Source organism: Canis lupus, chromosome 4 (genome assembly GCF_011100685.1).
Source record: "Canis lupus familiaris isolate Mischka breed German Shepherd chromosome 4, alternate assembly UU_Cfam_GSD_1.0, whole genome shotgun sequence".
Classification (NCBI taxonomy): Eukaryota; Metazoa; Chordata; class Mammalia; order Carnivora; family Canidae; genus Canis; species Canis lupus.
The window spans coordinates 43,921,277-43,936,803 of record NC_049225.1 but is presented as its reverse complement, the minus strand read 5'-3'; the positions used below and the strand labels follow the sequence as shown (position 1 = coordinate 43,936,803).

Here is a 15,527-nt window from a genome sequence, read left to right as displayed (position 1 = left end):
CATCATCTCCCTCTATTGTCAGACGGTCAGTGCTCACAAGGTGCCAAGCTAATGGGAACTAAATGGATCTGAGCAAAATATAATTGTGTAGGGAAACCCTCCATTGGGAAAGAAAATTCACAAACCACAGAAGGTATTCCAAAGAGGGCCTTCTTCAGAAGTATTGGTTCCTCTCTAACTGCCCAGACAGTAGAGTTCTCAACTACTTTATTTTCCTTCTGATGATTAAGGGCTGCTCTACGTGGGGGCAGCCATAGCCCTCAGGATTACTAGAGCAGAGAACAGAGGCCTGAGGGGACAGGGAGAAAAGGACAGCCACAGGCCACTCACTGCCAGGCCCATGTCAGACACAGCACCCCACTGTACTCACAGGGTGGAGAGGTGAGACATGTTACTGAAGGTGTAATTGGTCAGCACGCCAATGCTGTTGTTGCTCAGGTCGCTAGGAAAAGTAAAACAGAAGGGTCACACTTTACTGTTAGTTACATCTGTAGTGGGTCATTCCCAACTTTCCCATCCATCCATCCATCCTCCATCCATCCATCCATCCTCCATCCATCCACTCACCCATCTATTCATCTATCTACCCATTCTTCCAAATGTACATTTTTTCCTTCAAGATTTATTCACTCATTTGAGTATTTGTTGTTCATTCATCCACCCATCCATTCACCTGGTCAACCATTCAATTATAAGTCTATCTGTCCATTTCATCCTCCCAGCCAGACATAATGTGTGAGATCTCTCCTTATTCTAGTGCCATTTTTCCCAGGTCAGTCCTTCCTTTCACTATTCCTCTCTCACTTCTGGCATTCATTCATCCCATCTTATCAGGGGGAACGAAGTTGGTGGGGGTGTAGTTCTTTGCCCACAACAACCTCTAGTTGTAGTTCTCTGCAGGGGTAAATATCTCAAGGAGTGGTTTTCAATAGTAGCTGCGCATTAGAATCCCCTGGAGAGTGTTTACATTCTCTGATGCCTGGGTTCCGTGTCCAGATATTCTGGTTTATAAATCAAATATTCTGATTTAATTGCTTGAGCATGGTTTGGAGCAGGAGTATTAAACAAACAAACAAATTAATCAGCTGAGGTTGAGAACCACTGAGAACCCCAGAGTGGTTCTCAGGGCACTTTTGCTTCCCCAGTGACATGTGGCAATGTCTGGAGATATTTTTGGTTGTCACTACCCCGTGATGGATTCTACAGGCATCTCATGGGCAGAGGCCCCAAGATACTGCTAAACATCCCACAATGTCCACCACAGCCCCACAACCAAGAATGATCTGGCCCCAAATGCCCCCAGGGTTGAGGTGAAGAAATCTCATCTAGAGGCTGGTTTGTGGGATGTTTAGGAAGCCAGACTGAATGAGGGGACAGGTGGCTTTCTGCCACTTTTCTTCAGTAGTCCCACTTTCCCAAGGGCAACAGTGATTCATTCTGAAAGAACTCTCACTCCCCATCCCCCGACCCCGCACTGTGGACTGGCTTCCTGCCCCCTGAGCAGCCAGGGTGATCTTCCAATGACCACTCACCCAAGGAATGGTTTTGTACCCTTATGGGTCCCATCTTGGCAAGGCAACGAGGCTGTCAAGGGACAATGCTCATAGACCACCCAGTTCCTAGACATCCCCCACCCAATACCCTGCAGCCTTGCTTTCATTTGGAAGTTTTCCTGGATCTTGGCAGACTTGGAGCCACTAGGAGCTACCACCTGAAGGAACCTCAGTTGGAACATTTTTTAGGCAACTGGAAGAGAAAGAAGCAATGCCCACTTAAGCTTTTGGCAAACCTCAGTGCAGCCACATCTTGCAAGAAACTGGAAACTGAGGAGTCTCAGGATTTAATTGGGGCCCCAGAAAGTCAGAGGCTCTCTCACCTCTCCCTAAGCCAAGAAGCAGGTGATGTGGATGGTCAGTGATCCCAGGCTCTGGGTATTTCTGTGTCTAGTTCTCACTGGTATGACCTGGCACAGCAGACTGGCTCATACCTCCCACCTACCTCTCTCTGTTCCACCCCGGGAGAAAGTGCAGGAATGTGGTGAAGCCTGCAGACCATCCTCCCTTACCCTCCACATGTTTTCTGAGCTCCCCCAGGAGAGAACACTAAATGTCCCACCCAATGCCGGGCTCCTTACATAAGTGTCAGGTGGCGGAGGGCAGACAGCTCCCTGGGCACGGCCGTTAAGTGGTTTCCTTCCAGGTACCTGAAAGAGAGATGTGGAGTGAAGCCTGGTCAAGAGACACTGCACACACTGTCCTTTCTGAGAGACCCCTCCTCTGACTTTCTGGGCTAACTTGGGCCTCTGTTTTACTCTCTCATAGTTCCTTCTCCCCCCCCCCGCCCCCCCCTCCCCGTCAAAGCACAGACTGCATTTGTCACTTATTATTTATTTGTGTGATTATTCAACTAATGACATTTTTTCCTCACTGGACTGCTATACTCCGTGATGGCAGGGCTGTTGCCTAAAACTGTCCGGTGTTGGATCTGCCGATAGTGTGTATGGAGTTCGCATGCAGTAGGTGCCCAGTGAATATTTGTTGAATGAATAAAGCACTCACTCTGTACCCAGCCTTCACAATACTCTCACATGGCAAGTTTTCACAGTTGAGGAAGCAATTTCAGAGATGTTAAAACACTTGTCCAAGGTCATACAGCGAGTGAGTGGCTGAGCTAGGATTTGAACCCAGGTCTCTCTAAAGTCTCATCACAGTTCCATTCAGCCTCTACTTAGCTACTGGGGAGCATGGGAGAGCTGAGTCACGATTCATGCTAAGAACCCTAAATCTGTGTTGTGTATCTCTGGTGCGCCCCCGGAAGCCGAGGAGAAAGGGTGTGCTCTTGGAGCATTGTGCTGTGGTTCCCAACAGGATGGCTGCCTGTGGGAGGGGACAGCGGTTCAGACTGGGGACGTACCAACAGATGGAGACTCCTCCTGGATAGGCAAAGGCTGAGCCTAGACCTGTCTGGACTTTAGGGTCCTGCACAGACTTGCTCACCTAGGCTGAGGCCACCTCCTTAGACACTCGAGTGTGCTTGAGGATAAGAGAAGGAAGTCTCATTTTGATCATGAATTACAAAAGTTATTACTACCCTCAAGGGTGACACAGGCTAATTTATTCACTCTCATCCTGTGGTAAACCCCTTCCCCCTGGGCTTCCTCTTGTTCTTGGGACAAAATTACAAGAATTTTTTTTTTTTTTTTTTTGACTTACAAGAACTTTTAAGATGGCTTACAATGTCTGGTCTGGTCTCCTGTGCGAATCTCCCTTGACATAAGGCCCCCATAGCTTCTTCTCGGTACTGGTGTCCACTAGTGCAGGGTCTGCCTTAAGCTCCAAGAGGGCCTACCTCTGTCTTTATCTCTAGTCTAGCACTTCCCAAAGTTTAACATATGTACACATCACCTGGGATATTGCTAAAAAGCAGATTCTAATATAGTGGGTCTGTGTCAGGTTGGAGAGTCTGCATTTCATTCATTCGTTCATTCATTCATTCATTCATTCATTCGAGACAGAGAGAGAGAGACAGAGACAGAGAGAGGCAGAGAAATAGGCAGAGGGAGAAGCAGGCTTCCTCTGGGGAGCCTGATGCGGGACTTGATCCCAAGACCAGGATCATGCCCTGAGCCAAAGGTCAACCACTGGGCCACCCACGTGTCCCTAAGTCCGCATTTCTAACAGGCTTCTGCATGAGGATGGGAACTGCTGGTCCACAGGCTGCATTTTGAGTAATGAGCTGCTGGAACACCAGCTGGCATCCAGTAGACCCACCACCAAATGACTGAATGGGATGAAATGGGTTAAAATAGGATATGAGTCAGTTTGTCAATGATCAAACCAGGCTTAGCTTTGAGGACAAGTTGGAAGGGGTGTTTTCTTAAGTTTGGGCCAAGTGACTTTATTTCCAGGGCTGGCCCCTGAGAATCATCATGGCCCAGGGCACTGGGCAGGACCCCGTATGGTCTGAGGTTGCCATGGCATGTCGGATTACTTCCCTTTGGTCCTTAATCCTTTGTTGTGTACCTATTATGTGTTAAGAACTATGCTAGAGGAGGGGGTAGATACAAAGATGAACCAGATCCCATTTCTGCCTTCAGGGAGCTTGATCATCTAGCCTAAAATTCAGCCACATACACTTAGATCGTGCCCTCAGGCAGAGGAGCTAAGAGAAACATATTCACCGATGCATTCATTTATTCAGGCAGAAATCTTTATTGGGCAACTGCAGTGTGTATACACTGTGTATATACCAGCGTGTATACACTCGTGAAGAAGACAAGCGTGCTGCCTACTTTCTGGCATTTAAGAATCTAACATGGAGAGGGAAGGGGAGGGAGTGGGAGGGAGAGGGGAAGAGAGGGGTGGGGAGAGAGAGAGGAGGACATACACAGAAAACAACATAGATTACAAACTGTGCAGGCCAGGGAGGCGGGTCTGGTGGGGAAAGGGAGCCCGGCAGATCACGCTGAAGCCCTGGAGGTGGCTTTATCCCAAGTGAGGGGAGTAACTGCAGACCGGTGCAGGAGCTGGTGTCACAGATTACCCTGCTTCACCCTTCTGCTCTGCCCTAAAGGACGGGTGGCAGGGCATTCACATGCTGTGTGGACACTGGCCCTGTGGCTCAGCAGTGGTGGTGAGGAGAAGGCATGAAGACCTTCTAGACTTCTCTGCTGGACAGGGAGGTTCTGTGGGGGTAGCAGGATTCTGGGGTCTGTGCAGGCTGATGAAGGGGAGGACAAGTCATGTCGGGCCACCTTGCCCACAGGGAGTGTTTTGTGGATGGTGTGGCAGGGAGGGAGGGAGGGAGGGAGAGAGGAAGGGGGAGAGGCAGGGGAAGAGGGAAGAAGGGAGGAGCTGGATGAATGAGCAGGGCTGGTGGGGAGTGTGCTGGTTCAGGGAGCATCTCTGCTGGAGGGAGGCTAATTAACCACGAGGGAGCCACTTGAAGGGGTCTAGCCTCCGGCTGGCAGTGACATCTCCCCCTCTCCCATGCTGCTTATCCTCTCACTCTTGTTTGTTTGTTACAACTACTTAGCAAACTTGAGGCATCTAAAACGAAACCCAGACTAAGATGCCATAACACCAAGTCTCCCTGCTGGGATGTTTACAGAAGGCCTCATGACAAGCACATCTGAAGCAAGTTACCTAAGCTCACAGACCACAGAGTGACAAGGAAAATAACAAAATAGAAACAAAGGTGCAGAATCTAGTGCTCTGGGACAGAGAGACTCTGGTCTGTTATCCAATCCTCTACAGAGGGGGCCATATTTTGCTGGGTGTTTTGTCCATCTGGTTGAACACTGAGGCTCAGAGAGGGGAGGAGTGAGTCCAAGAGCCAGGATCTAAACTCAGGTCTGCTGGGTTGCATAGCCCAAGAAGTCAAACCCATGTGATTTCAACTCTACCTGGAGCTCCTTATTTTCACCTTTGGCCACCACTGTCCTGAGAGGATTCGCCCGATCACATAACTTAGTCTGTCACCTCTGCTAGGACATCAGCTGCGCGCAGCAGGGATTTGGGCCACTTTTGTATCCTGCTGCATTCCCAGAGCATAGTGTAAGGCTCAGCACGTAGCAGGACCTCAAATATTTACTGAATGAGTGAATGAATGAATGAAGAGAAGGGCTGTTTGTAGGACCCTGGATTAAACAAACAAAAACTTACAAGGGTTTCAAAGGATGCCCTGTGCCTGGCCCATGTCCATCTGTAAGGGAGGCCATGCTCTATTGATGCCTGCATTTGCTCAACAGTTGAATGAACATCTAAAATGACCCCTGGAATTCAGGGATGCTGACAGCATCCTCAGCTGACACAGGGAGGTCCTGGGGGTCCTGGAGGATGGGCAACATGACACAGATGCTTCTGGAGCCTCTGGTCCTGCTGTTTCAGCCTGGCTTTGATGGGTGCTCTGCTGATGCTGACTGGATCAGCCTTGCCCCTGTTTAAAATCCTTCCCTGGCTTTCACTGCTTGCTAGAAAAGGACACCCAAATCCTGTCCAAATCCTTCCAAGCTGTCTGTGGCCTGTCCTGAAATCCGTCAAGGTTCTCTAGGGAAACAGACCAGTTGGAGAGATACACACACACACATATAAATGTATATACAGAGGGAGAGGGAACTTGTTTTTTAAAATTTTTAAAAAGATTTGAGGGAGAGAGAGAGAGTGCTCATACACAGAGGGAAGGGCAGAGGGAGAGAATCTCAAGCAGACTTCCTGCTAAATGCAGAGCCTGACGTGGAGCTCAACCCCAGAACCCTGAGATTATGGCCTGAGCCAAAACCGAGAGTTGGCTGCCCAACCGACTGAACCACCCAGGCACCTCATGAGAGAATTTACTTTGAGGAAGGGCTAGCAGGTTGGAAACTCAAGTATGATTTCTGTGTTACAATCTTAAGGCAGAAATCCCCCTTCTACTTTCTACAGAAAGCTCCAGTTTTATTTTTGTTTTTGTTTTTGTTTTTGTTTTTGTTTTTGAGGTCTTCTACTGATTATATGAGGCCTACATCCACATTATTCTGGGTAATCTCCTTTACCTACTTGCATCGACAAAATACCTTCCAGGTAACATGTAGCTAGTATTTGCCCAAACAAGTGGGCCCCCCTGCCCAGTCAAGCTGACACATCAAATTAACGGTCCCAGGCCCTGCCTCCCCTTCCTGTTCACCACACAGCAAACTCTCCGTTGGCTTCAGCCCTGCCCCCCGAATGCCCCAGGTTCCTTTTGGGGGGCAGGTCTCGGCACATGCGTGCCCCTCCTCTCCCTCCTTGCTAGTTCACTCCAACGGTTGCTCAGAACTCAGCTCGAGCACTGCCTCCCCAGCGCCATCTCCCACACCCACTGGGGACAAGACAAGCTACTCAGCCCAAGCTTTCGGTGCATTTTCTTCACAGCATCTCACCCCCCTGTGACGTCCAAGAGTGAGTCTGTGATGAGCGGGCCAGAATGGTGTCTGCTGTGCTCACTGCAGCATCCCGGTACGCTGGCTGGCAGTAGGAGATGCTCAGGAAACACCATCTGTGTGATGCGAGCCCCAGAAGTCCCCAGGGAGCGCTGCATGTGGCACTGTGGGGCCGAGGGGGACCCGCGTGGGAGCCACTCTAGGTGCACCATGTCCCTGGCAACCTGGTGCTGCAGCTCAGAAGACGTGGATTCAAACAGCTTCACCTCACAAATACAGATGTGGCTGTGAAGGAAAGCTCTTTGTGCAAAGCCCTTCATGAAGACTGAACTCCAAAGTTGCCTGTAGCCTGCAGCCCAGGCCCCAGAGGGACGCTTTCAGAAGACTGCACTCCTGCCCTGCCAGCCTCAGAACTCTCAGAGCCTCTCCAGCGGGTCCCTGCCTCTCTAGCAACCTTGGTGTTGACCTGCATTTAAATGCTCCATTTTAGCCGGAGCATGAGCACCGAAGGACGTGTCTGCGTCTCATGAAAATCCACACAGAGCTCTAGCGAATGGATGCTCCTCATTTCTGTTAGGAGTTTTGCGGCGCTGACAAGTGCTGTACAAAGAACTCTCAGACCTGCTGAATGGTGAAGAAGGGCAGCCACCTTCCAGGAGCCCCCGCTCATGGCCAGGGCTTCCGCCAGGGGCCTGGGATGATGTGGTTCTAGCTCAGCAGTCAGCAGCCCAGGTTCACACCCTGGCTCCACTAGCTGATAGCTGTGTGACCTTGGCAACTTACTTAACCTCTCTGAGCTTGCATTTCACCTGTGAAAGGGGGCTTATCATGATCATCCCCTTGAAGTGATTAAATGAGTCTCTATGGAAAGCTCTTGGAGCAGTTCTTGGTACAGCAGTCTTCAGTGTGTTTTGAACATGAATGTGTGTGCATGTGTGTGCGCGCACACACACACACACACACAGACACACACACCCCCTCCACCCAATAATACATATGAATATCGGAAAACCCATAGTGATCTCCTTGTTGTCTATTCTCTATTCTCCTTCCAGAGTAATATTTCTAAAATGAGAATCGCATCATGTCACTTTCCTGCTTAAAATTCTTCCTTGGCTCCCGCATTTCTCCTGGGATAAGGAGTCAGCCCTCACCACAGCCTACAAGAACTACAGATCTCTTCTCGAGTTTTCAGTACACACCAGTCTCTTTTCCAGTCTATTTGCTGTGTCACGTGGTCTTCTTGGTCTCTTGACTTTAAGATCTTTCCATCTTTGGGTTATCATAAAACATTTTCTTTCTACTGCTTTCCACATCCTGCCTGCACCCTCTTTTCCTGGGGAAACACTATTCTCCGTCCTGAGATGCCTAATTTCCTGACAAGCCTTCTTACTGTCTTTCTCCCCCATTCTAACTTTTTGACATCAGGGGTCTTATCTGTCACATTGCTGCTGCCTCCCAGCTCCTGTGACATTACCTGGCATGATAAACTCGGTGAACACCTGACTGAGTGATGAGGGCTTCTCTCAGCTTGTGGCCTGTGCCCCGGTCTCCCTCAGTCCCTCTCACAGATGGCCATGACTGCCCGATAGCCTAGAAGTGTCCTCTACTGAAGCCATCTGCTGAGGGCTTCTCTGGGCCAAGGCTTGCGCCAGGACTCTGAAGCACTGCTGTGCCCAGAGCCAGCTGCCCTCCAGCTGGCTGCAGGCAATTTCTATCCCTCTCCCCAGGCCAGAGAAAGGCAAGAATATAGTCAGTACTGGGCAGTTGCCCTCTAAAGTGCTCTGGGGAGCCTGCCCAGCGGGGGTGGGGTGGGGGGAGGTGGCAAGTATGCAAAGAAAGCAGCAGCTGGCATTGCTAGAGAAGGTGCAGCTGTCAGGATGGACCCAGCCAGAACCACAGACAGGTACCTATAGCATCTTGGCAGGGGTGCTGGGTTTGCCTTCTCCCTGCTTAAAATGCAGGTGGCAGGTTCCAAAGAGACACATGACTGTCTACTGCAAATCACCAATGAGCCAGGCCACCAGGCAGAGCACACAGGGACCCAGACCTCTGCCAAAGGAAGGGAGTAACTGAGTGGCTAAGGGATGGGCCCTGGGGTCAGATGGGCCTGGGCTCGAGGCAATGCTCTGCTGTGCAGTGTGATCTTAAGAAATCATTCAACCTTCTCGAGCCTCAGTTATCTCATCTGCAAAATGGGAGTAACAACACCTGCCTTGTAGGATTAAATGAGGTCACATATGAAAAACAACCACAGCATCTGGCACAGTAAATGCTCTATGAGTGCTGGCTGTGGTGGGTCACACCCGGACAGGATACCTTCCCTTGCTTTCCTAAAGCCCAGGTTGCGGCGGAGGGGGGCGGGGTGCGGTGCGCAGAACTGCCTGGACTCCTCCCTATCCCAGAGCACATGCTGTCCATGCCACTCCTCCGCTTGTCGCTTACTGCATTGCCCTGCTCCTTCTCTGGCATGGCCCTCTGTCGCCCAAAATTTGAGCTGCTTGCTATATCCCAGGCCACCATCTTCTGACCCCCACCCCAAGCCCAACCAGTGCCAGGCCAGGTCCTACCCTCTCCCCCAAGCAGTGCATTCTTCTCATCACCTCCTGCCAAAGAAATCAGTCTCAGAGAGCTGTGTCTCAGCCTGTGTCCTGGTGGTTAAGTCCCAAACCCTTTTAAGCCTCCCATCACTGCCATGTATGTGTGCACACCGTCAGCATGCTTCCCAAGATGTGCTCAGACTCCACAGTCCAGTAGAAATCCCCTCTTCCAACAGTGGTGCCTGGGGGAGATATGTCATCCTTCTCTTCTCCTCTCCTTGGGATGTTTGTGGTGGGACAACAAATCTATGCTCACAGTCCTCACACCAAGGTCAGTTCTCAAGTTTCCTGGATATTAACCAGGAGTGGACTGTAGGGGATGGGGGTGGGTATTGTTTGCTGGCACTAGATTCTCATTCTCCTCTCTGCTGCTCAGGAAGATGTGGACTTACAGGGTTTGTTTCCAGAATCAGGAAGGTCTGGTGTTAATAAACACTGCCTTAAATGCAAGCAAATAGATTTTTAGGTTTAAGTACTTCCGGAATGGCAAGTGTGAGTCTACAAGGCTCATGGCAGAGCAATAACAGAACTCTTCTGAAGCTGACGAGGCCCAACCTGTGCAGATTGTATTTGTGTCAAGTATCTTGGGCGCTGAGATGTCTACTTCTGCTGTGCTTTCAGCAAGCTTTTGTAGGCTTGCTTCTAAATCAGGACTTTAGTGCTGACTTCTAGCGGGTGTCTCTGTATCGTTTGCTTGCTAGTGTGTAATTACCTGAGTGGTTCTTAAAGTGTTGTCCATGGGCCACTGGGGCTCCTCTAGGTTTTTTCAGGGCTCTGTGAGACACTGAAACTACTTTTCTGAAAAAATTAAAACATTGTTTTCCATTTGCACTGTGTGGGGAAAATTGCTGGCACCTCACTATGAATCAAGGCTGTGGCACCACATGGTATCAGTGGTCACTATATTCTTCCCTCAAGTACATGTAGGGGAAAAAAAAGCCAGTTTCACTTGAGAATGCCCTCCAGGAAGCAGCGAAAAGATATTAATTGCATTAAGTATCAACCCTTGAACACATATCTTTTTAATATTCGGCGTGGAAAAATGGGAAGCATGCATAAAGCATTTCTGCTTTGGTGGTTTGGAGAAAAAGCTCCAGCATCACTGAGTTACAAGCTAAACTAGCTGTTTTTTAAAATTTTCTCCCATAAAACACCATTTTTACTTAAAAGAATGACTAGCAAAAGGTTATTCCGGGATAGGTATGGGTAGACATTTTCTCACAAATAAATACAGTAAGCCTGTCACTTTCCATGGAAATCTACTAATAGTACTTACTGGATAAAATTCAAGCTTGCTACCAAGTGAAAATTAAAATTTTAGAAAACTCTTAACTGCTACGTTGAGCAGTTTCCCTTTACTGAGAGACTTTTCTGATGAGATCCTGGTGATGTTACTGGTTATGACATTTTTGATACCATGTCATGTAACGTGCCAATGTCCAGACGATCTATATAACCCAGCGAACCAATATTTTCCAAATGACCAGTGCACACTGTTACAAGATCATTCATGGAAGAAAGTTCCATTCAAAGCACAAGATAGACCAGTGGGTTGTAACATAATAGAAAGTCCATGGATACAGTTTTGGGTCCCATGCAACAACTAGCCTTTACGAAACTACCACTTCATGGTTATGGTGTATTATCGAAGAAGAATATCCACAATTATTTGGAAGGGCTATTAAAATTCTCCTCTCTTTTCCAACGATTTGTCTATGTGAAGCCAGATTTCCTTCTTGTACTTGACCCAAAACATTGTATTGCAACAGAGGGAATGCAGAAGTGGATATGAAAATCTGGTTCCCTTCTACTACATTTGTAAAAATGTCACTCTTCTTAATTAAATTTCTTTTGGTTTGTTTTTCATAGAAGTATGCTTTTTATATGAACATGTAATGAGTAAATTATTATTCTAAATGGATTAATAAACATATATTTAAAAAATTTCTCGTTAATAGTTTCCAATATGGTAAATATCGGTAGATATAAGCACATAAACAAAAGTAGAGTCCTCATTGCTTTTGAAAAACCTAAAGGAGTCACCCTGAGACCCCCAAATTTAAGAATTTCTGGGGTAGGGGATAAGAACATGGGATTTGGGGCCAGACCAAACTGCCCTCTGATCCTGAGTTGCTGCTTACTGGAGATGAGGCCTGGGGAGTGACTCTTAGTTGTCAGCACTGAGAGAGAGACGGGGGCCTGCACGCTGTCCTCAGGGACTGCTTGAACCAGCAAGAGAGCAGGCCAGGGGTTTGCAGAGGGCTGGCAGAGGAAAGCTCACCGCCCCCCGTAAGGTACTGCCTTGCTGGCTTGTGCCTGCAGTAGGCTCCCACACCCTGCCCTTTGGAGAAATGCTATGAACTTTGGTTGTATTTCTTTCTTTTTTTTTTTTTTTCCCCTTCTCAGTGAATTAAACTTAATTTTGTTTTGTATGTTGGCAGCTCTGCCTGAGACCACTAATGATGCCTGAGGGAGCTGGAAAGCCAGCACTGGATCCAAACAATGAATCTGGTCCTTGAATGGAGGCCTCCAAGCCATTGCTGTCTGGGGCTGTCGGCTTTCACTTTCTCTTGCATCAATTTCCCTGTCTCTCCCCATCGCTGAACCCCTCCCCAGATACTCTGCTCCTCCCTTCCCTCCAGGACATGGTCTGGGCTCAGAGGTGAGGGCTGCCATCCTTGGTGTGCTTTGGAAACCAGTCTGGCCAAGAGAAGCGTCATCATTTCTAAAGCAGGAAGTCAGGTCTCCCCAAGCTCTTAAATTGACTTTATAATTACAGCCAATTATCTTTGTTATTTCAATCTCTATTTCATGAGCTTTGGGGAAATGCATCCACGGGCCTGTTTTACCGGCATTTCCTCCTCTTTGGCACATGTCACCTGGCGCTCAGTTGGTCCAGGAGGGAGGCGAGGACGTGGGTCATTTCTGTAGCCCCCACCCCACGGCAGTGCCGGCCGAGAGAGAGGTTGCAGGCCCCACTGCGCTGTGTGGCATTGCTCATGCAGGCCTCCGCAGCACAGCCGCAGCCCAAATGCAGGGCTGTGGCGGACTTTAGTGACGCTCAAGCCCTTCCCTGGGATGGGCAGCCCTGGTTACAGTGTCGGGAGATGCCGGAAGCCACAACACACACCCAGGGATGGACCTGCTATTCTAAGACGGTGTCATACTCGGGTTCCTGCCCTGTAGGCAGAGCCGGGCAGAGAGACACTCCCTGCTGGAGTCTCTGCCAATTCCGTTGCTTGTGTCTGAGAGCAGGGTGCACACTCAGCTGTCACAGAGGACGGGGAGGGAGTGCTGGGGTCTGGGGAGGCGGTGTGAGCTTGAGATGTGGGTGGGGAGAGGCATGTGAGCGTGTCTTCCCCTCAGGCGCCCTGGGTCCCTTCACACCCCCAGCCGGCCCTGCCGGTCACAACCTGCAGCAACTGCCATGGGGCGTGTGGGGTGCCCTTCCTCCTTCCCTGCTCACTAGCTGCCCCTCACCCTTCGGGCTGCACCTCCACAGAGAAGCTTTCTCTGACTTCCACACCCAAGGGCAGGCTCTCTGCTTTCAGGGGGTGTCACAGCGACCTTGTGCTCTCTTTTGTAGCACTTTCATGGTTGTCACCTCCCACGTGCTGCTGAGATGATGCAGACACGTCTCCCTTCCCCAGTGAACTGTAGGCTTCACATGGGTGGGGGACACAGCTGGCTTGCTCACTGTGTCTCCCCAGTGTGAGCAGAGGAACCTGACGCACCAGGCACTCAATGGACAAGCGCTGAGCGAATGAATGAATGAATGGCAGCATGAGCATGGCTCGTGCTGGGTTGTGCCACCTGGCCACGGCTGCATGGCTCCGGTACATCTGAGAGGGCTCCCTGCCCGTGGACTGCCTGAGCTTTCCAGGGGGGCAGAAATACCGTTTTCTCCACAACACTGAGAGCGCTTCAGGAAGGGAATGCTATCTCTTTTGTGTCAGTGGGAGCTTCTGGGGCAGGGGCAACCCTGAGGAATTAGTGTCGGGATGGCCGGGGACTCAAGAAGGCAGAGTACAGCGCTGGAGGCTTAGGGGGATCTAGAAAACAAGACGGTAACCCTCCCACTTGTATTCCAGTGGGCCGGGTAGTGTCGCCTGCCAGGCAGAGAGGCCCTGGGGAGGAGCACTTCTTGTTTCCACGTCCAGGCTGCTGCCCAACGCCTTGGCCGAGGTGCTGCTGCCATGGCGCTGGGGTCCACTCAAGGAAGGGCACCCCGGGCAGTCGTGCCGGAGACACTAGAGACAAAGCGTGGTGGACGCTGGTGGTGGTGGCATTAAGGGTGTTTGGTAGAGGGTGGAAGTACTCACAGTTCGGTCACGTCCTTGGGAATGCCTTTGGGGAGGGTGTGCAGCCCCCTGTTGCTGCACCGCACCACCGTCTCCAGGCAGGTGCACTGCTCGGGGCAGCGAGGGCCCAGCTGGCAGCTACTCTCGTCGTTGCCTGTGAAGAGCCCCAGTGTGAGCAAGGAGGGAGACTAACTTCTCGGGGGGGGGGGGGGGGAGGCAGGTGAGCGAGGCCTGGTGCCAGGGAGCAAGCCATCTTCAGGAAAGGGAGGCCCTCCACTTTGAGCCAGAATGAGAAGTAAGGAGCCTGCTGGTTTCCTCCATGGTTAGAGGGGAAAGAATGTGTGCCTGGATTGGGGAAGAGAGCCATCCCTCTTTTACCATGTTCAATAGAAAATGAAGACTTAAAAAACTTGGTTAACCAGAGTATCACACAGGAAAGAGGCTACCATGAATGGAATCAGGAATAAGCCAGACTGACTGAAGGAGTGGTCTGGGGTTGGAGGAGAGCCCTGTCTGTTCCCTTCTTCTTTTTCTTCCCTTCCTCCACCCTTCCACTGACCCCATCCCTCTGGGGTGATAAATGTGTCCCCAGCCTCTATTATACCTTAACCTCAGTTAATTTACAAACCAGTTAACCATAGGTGATAGTCAAAGTTGTGCTGGCTTGAATTTATGCAAATATGCCCTTTAGAATCCTGACACTCAAAGCCTTGGACCTCCAGGTATTTATAACCCCCCAGTCAGTGACAGAAATTTTCCAGGAGCTTGTCTTGAAGTTTGTTTTTCAGGATCCACTGAGCCTCATGACAGAGAGAGGAAAACTGAGGGCCAGGCCTCCCATGCACAGTTGTGTAGGTTGTGTACTGCATAAGGGTGCTTTACCCTCTAATGGCCACCAGTCTCACTGTGGATATGATAGATTAGGATATTTAGTACAACAGTATTCTCATAGCCATAAAGTGTCTTGTCTTAAAAATCAGTATATTATGACACATTTTTGATAGAAGTAAAATGTTTTTAGAAAGAGGCTCCTTTTCTTAATTTGCATGAGGGAGCCATATGGCTAGCAGCAGACCTGCAGAGCCCTTCAGAGCCACAGCTGCATGCCAGAGATGGAGTAGTGTCAGATCTGAGGGGATCCTGACCGTCAGCTACCTGCTGTACCTCTCCTCTCTTGTATCTTTCTCCCCTTCCCAGGTACTGCCCCTCTGCCCCGCCCCCAGCCTCCTCACCTTCACAGGTAAAGTCCTGGATGGCCACATCCTGGATGGGGATCTCCTTGAGGAAGAATGGCTTTTGGCACCGGGGGTTCCCGCTCACGATCCGCCTCTTCCTCAACCACTTGCCGAGCCAGGCCAGGTGGCAGTTGCAGTTGAAAGGGTTGGACAGGAGGTTTCTGGGAGGAAAGAAGGGCCCTCTCTGAGTGGTTAGCACCTCGCCCTCTACTGTGGAAGCTGGCCGGGGGATCCAGGGCTGCAACTCTCCAGGGAGGCCTGCTCGGGGTTCCAGGGAAGGAAGGAGGAGGTCTGGGAAAGGAAATGCAGACTGTCTTCTAGAATTCAGAGGCGGTCTTTGTGAGGGTCTCATTCGGGACCTCTGCGGACGGACGTGACCATGGTCTCCTGCCACACCCTCCCTGCTTCCCTGAGCTCCAGCTGCGCACCGTCTTCAATCCTTCAGCAGGCTTCTCTTAGACTCAGCCCCTCCACACACACTGGTCCCCTGCCT

General features: G+C 50.3%; 1 protein-coding gene across 1 annotated transcript in view; it reads right to left on the bottom strand.

Annotated features, from left to right (window-relative positions):
- SLIT3 (slit guidance ligand 3) overlaps nucleotides 1-15,527 on the bottom strand; it is a 591,933-nt gene that overhangs the window by 54,384 nt on the left and 522,022 nt on the right. Inside the window, exons 19-22 of the mRNA XM_038535455.1 lie at nucleotides 15,032-15,195; nucleotides 13,821-13,953; nucleotides 2,135-2,203; nucleotides 371-442 (exon numbers count right to left, since the gene is read on the bottom strand). Of these exons, the coding sequence (XP_038391383.1) occupies nucleotides 371-442; nucleotides 2,135-2,203; nucleotides 13,821-13,953; nucleotides 15,032-15,195 (438 nt within the window). The remainder of the gene's footprint in view (nucleotides 1-370; nucleotides 443-2,134; nucleotides 2,204-13,820; nucleotides 13,954-15,031; nucleotides 15,196-15,527) is intronic.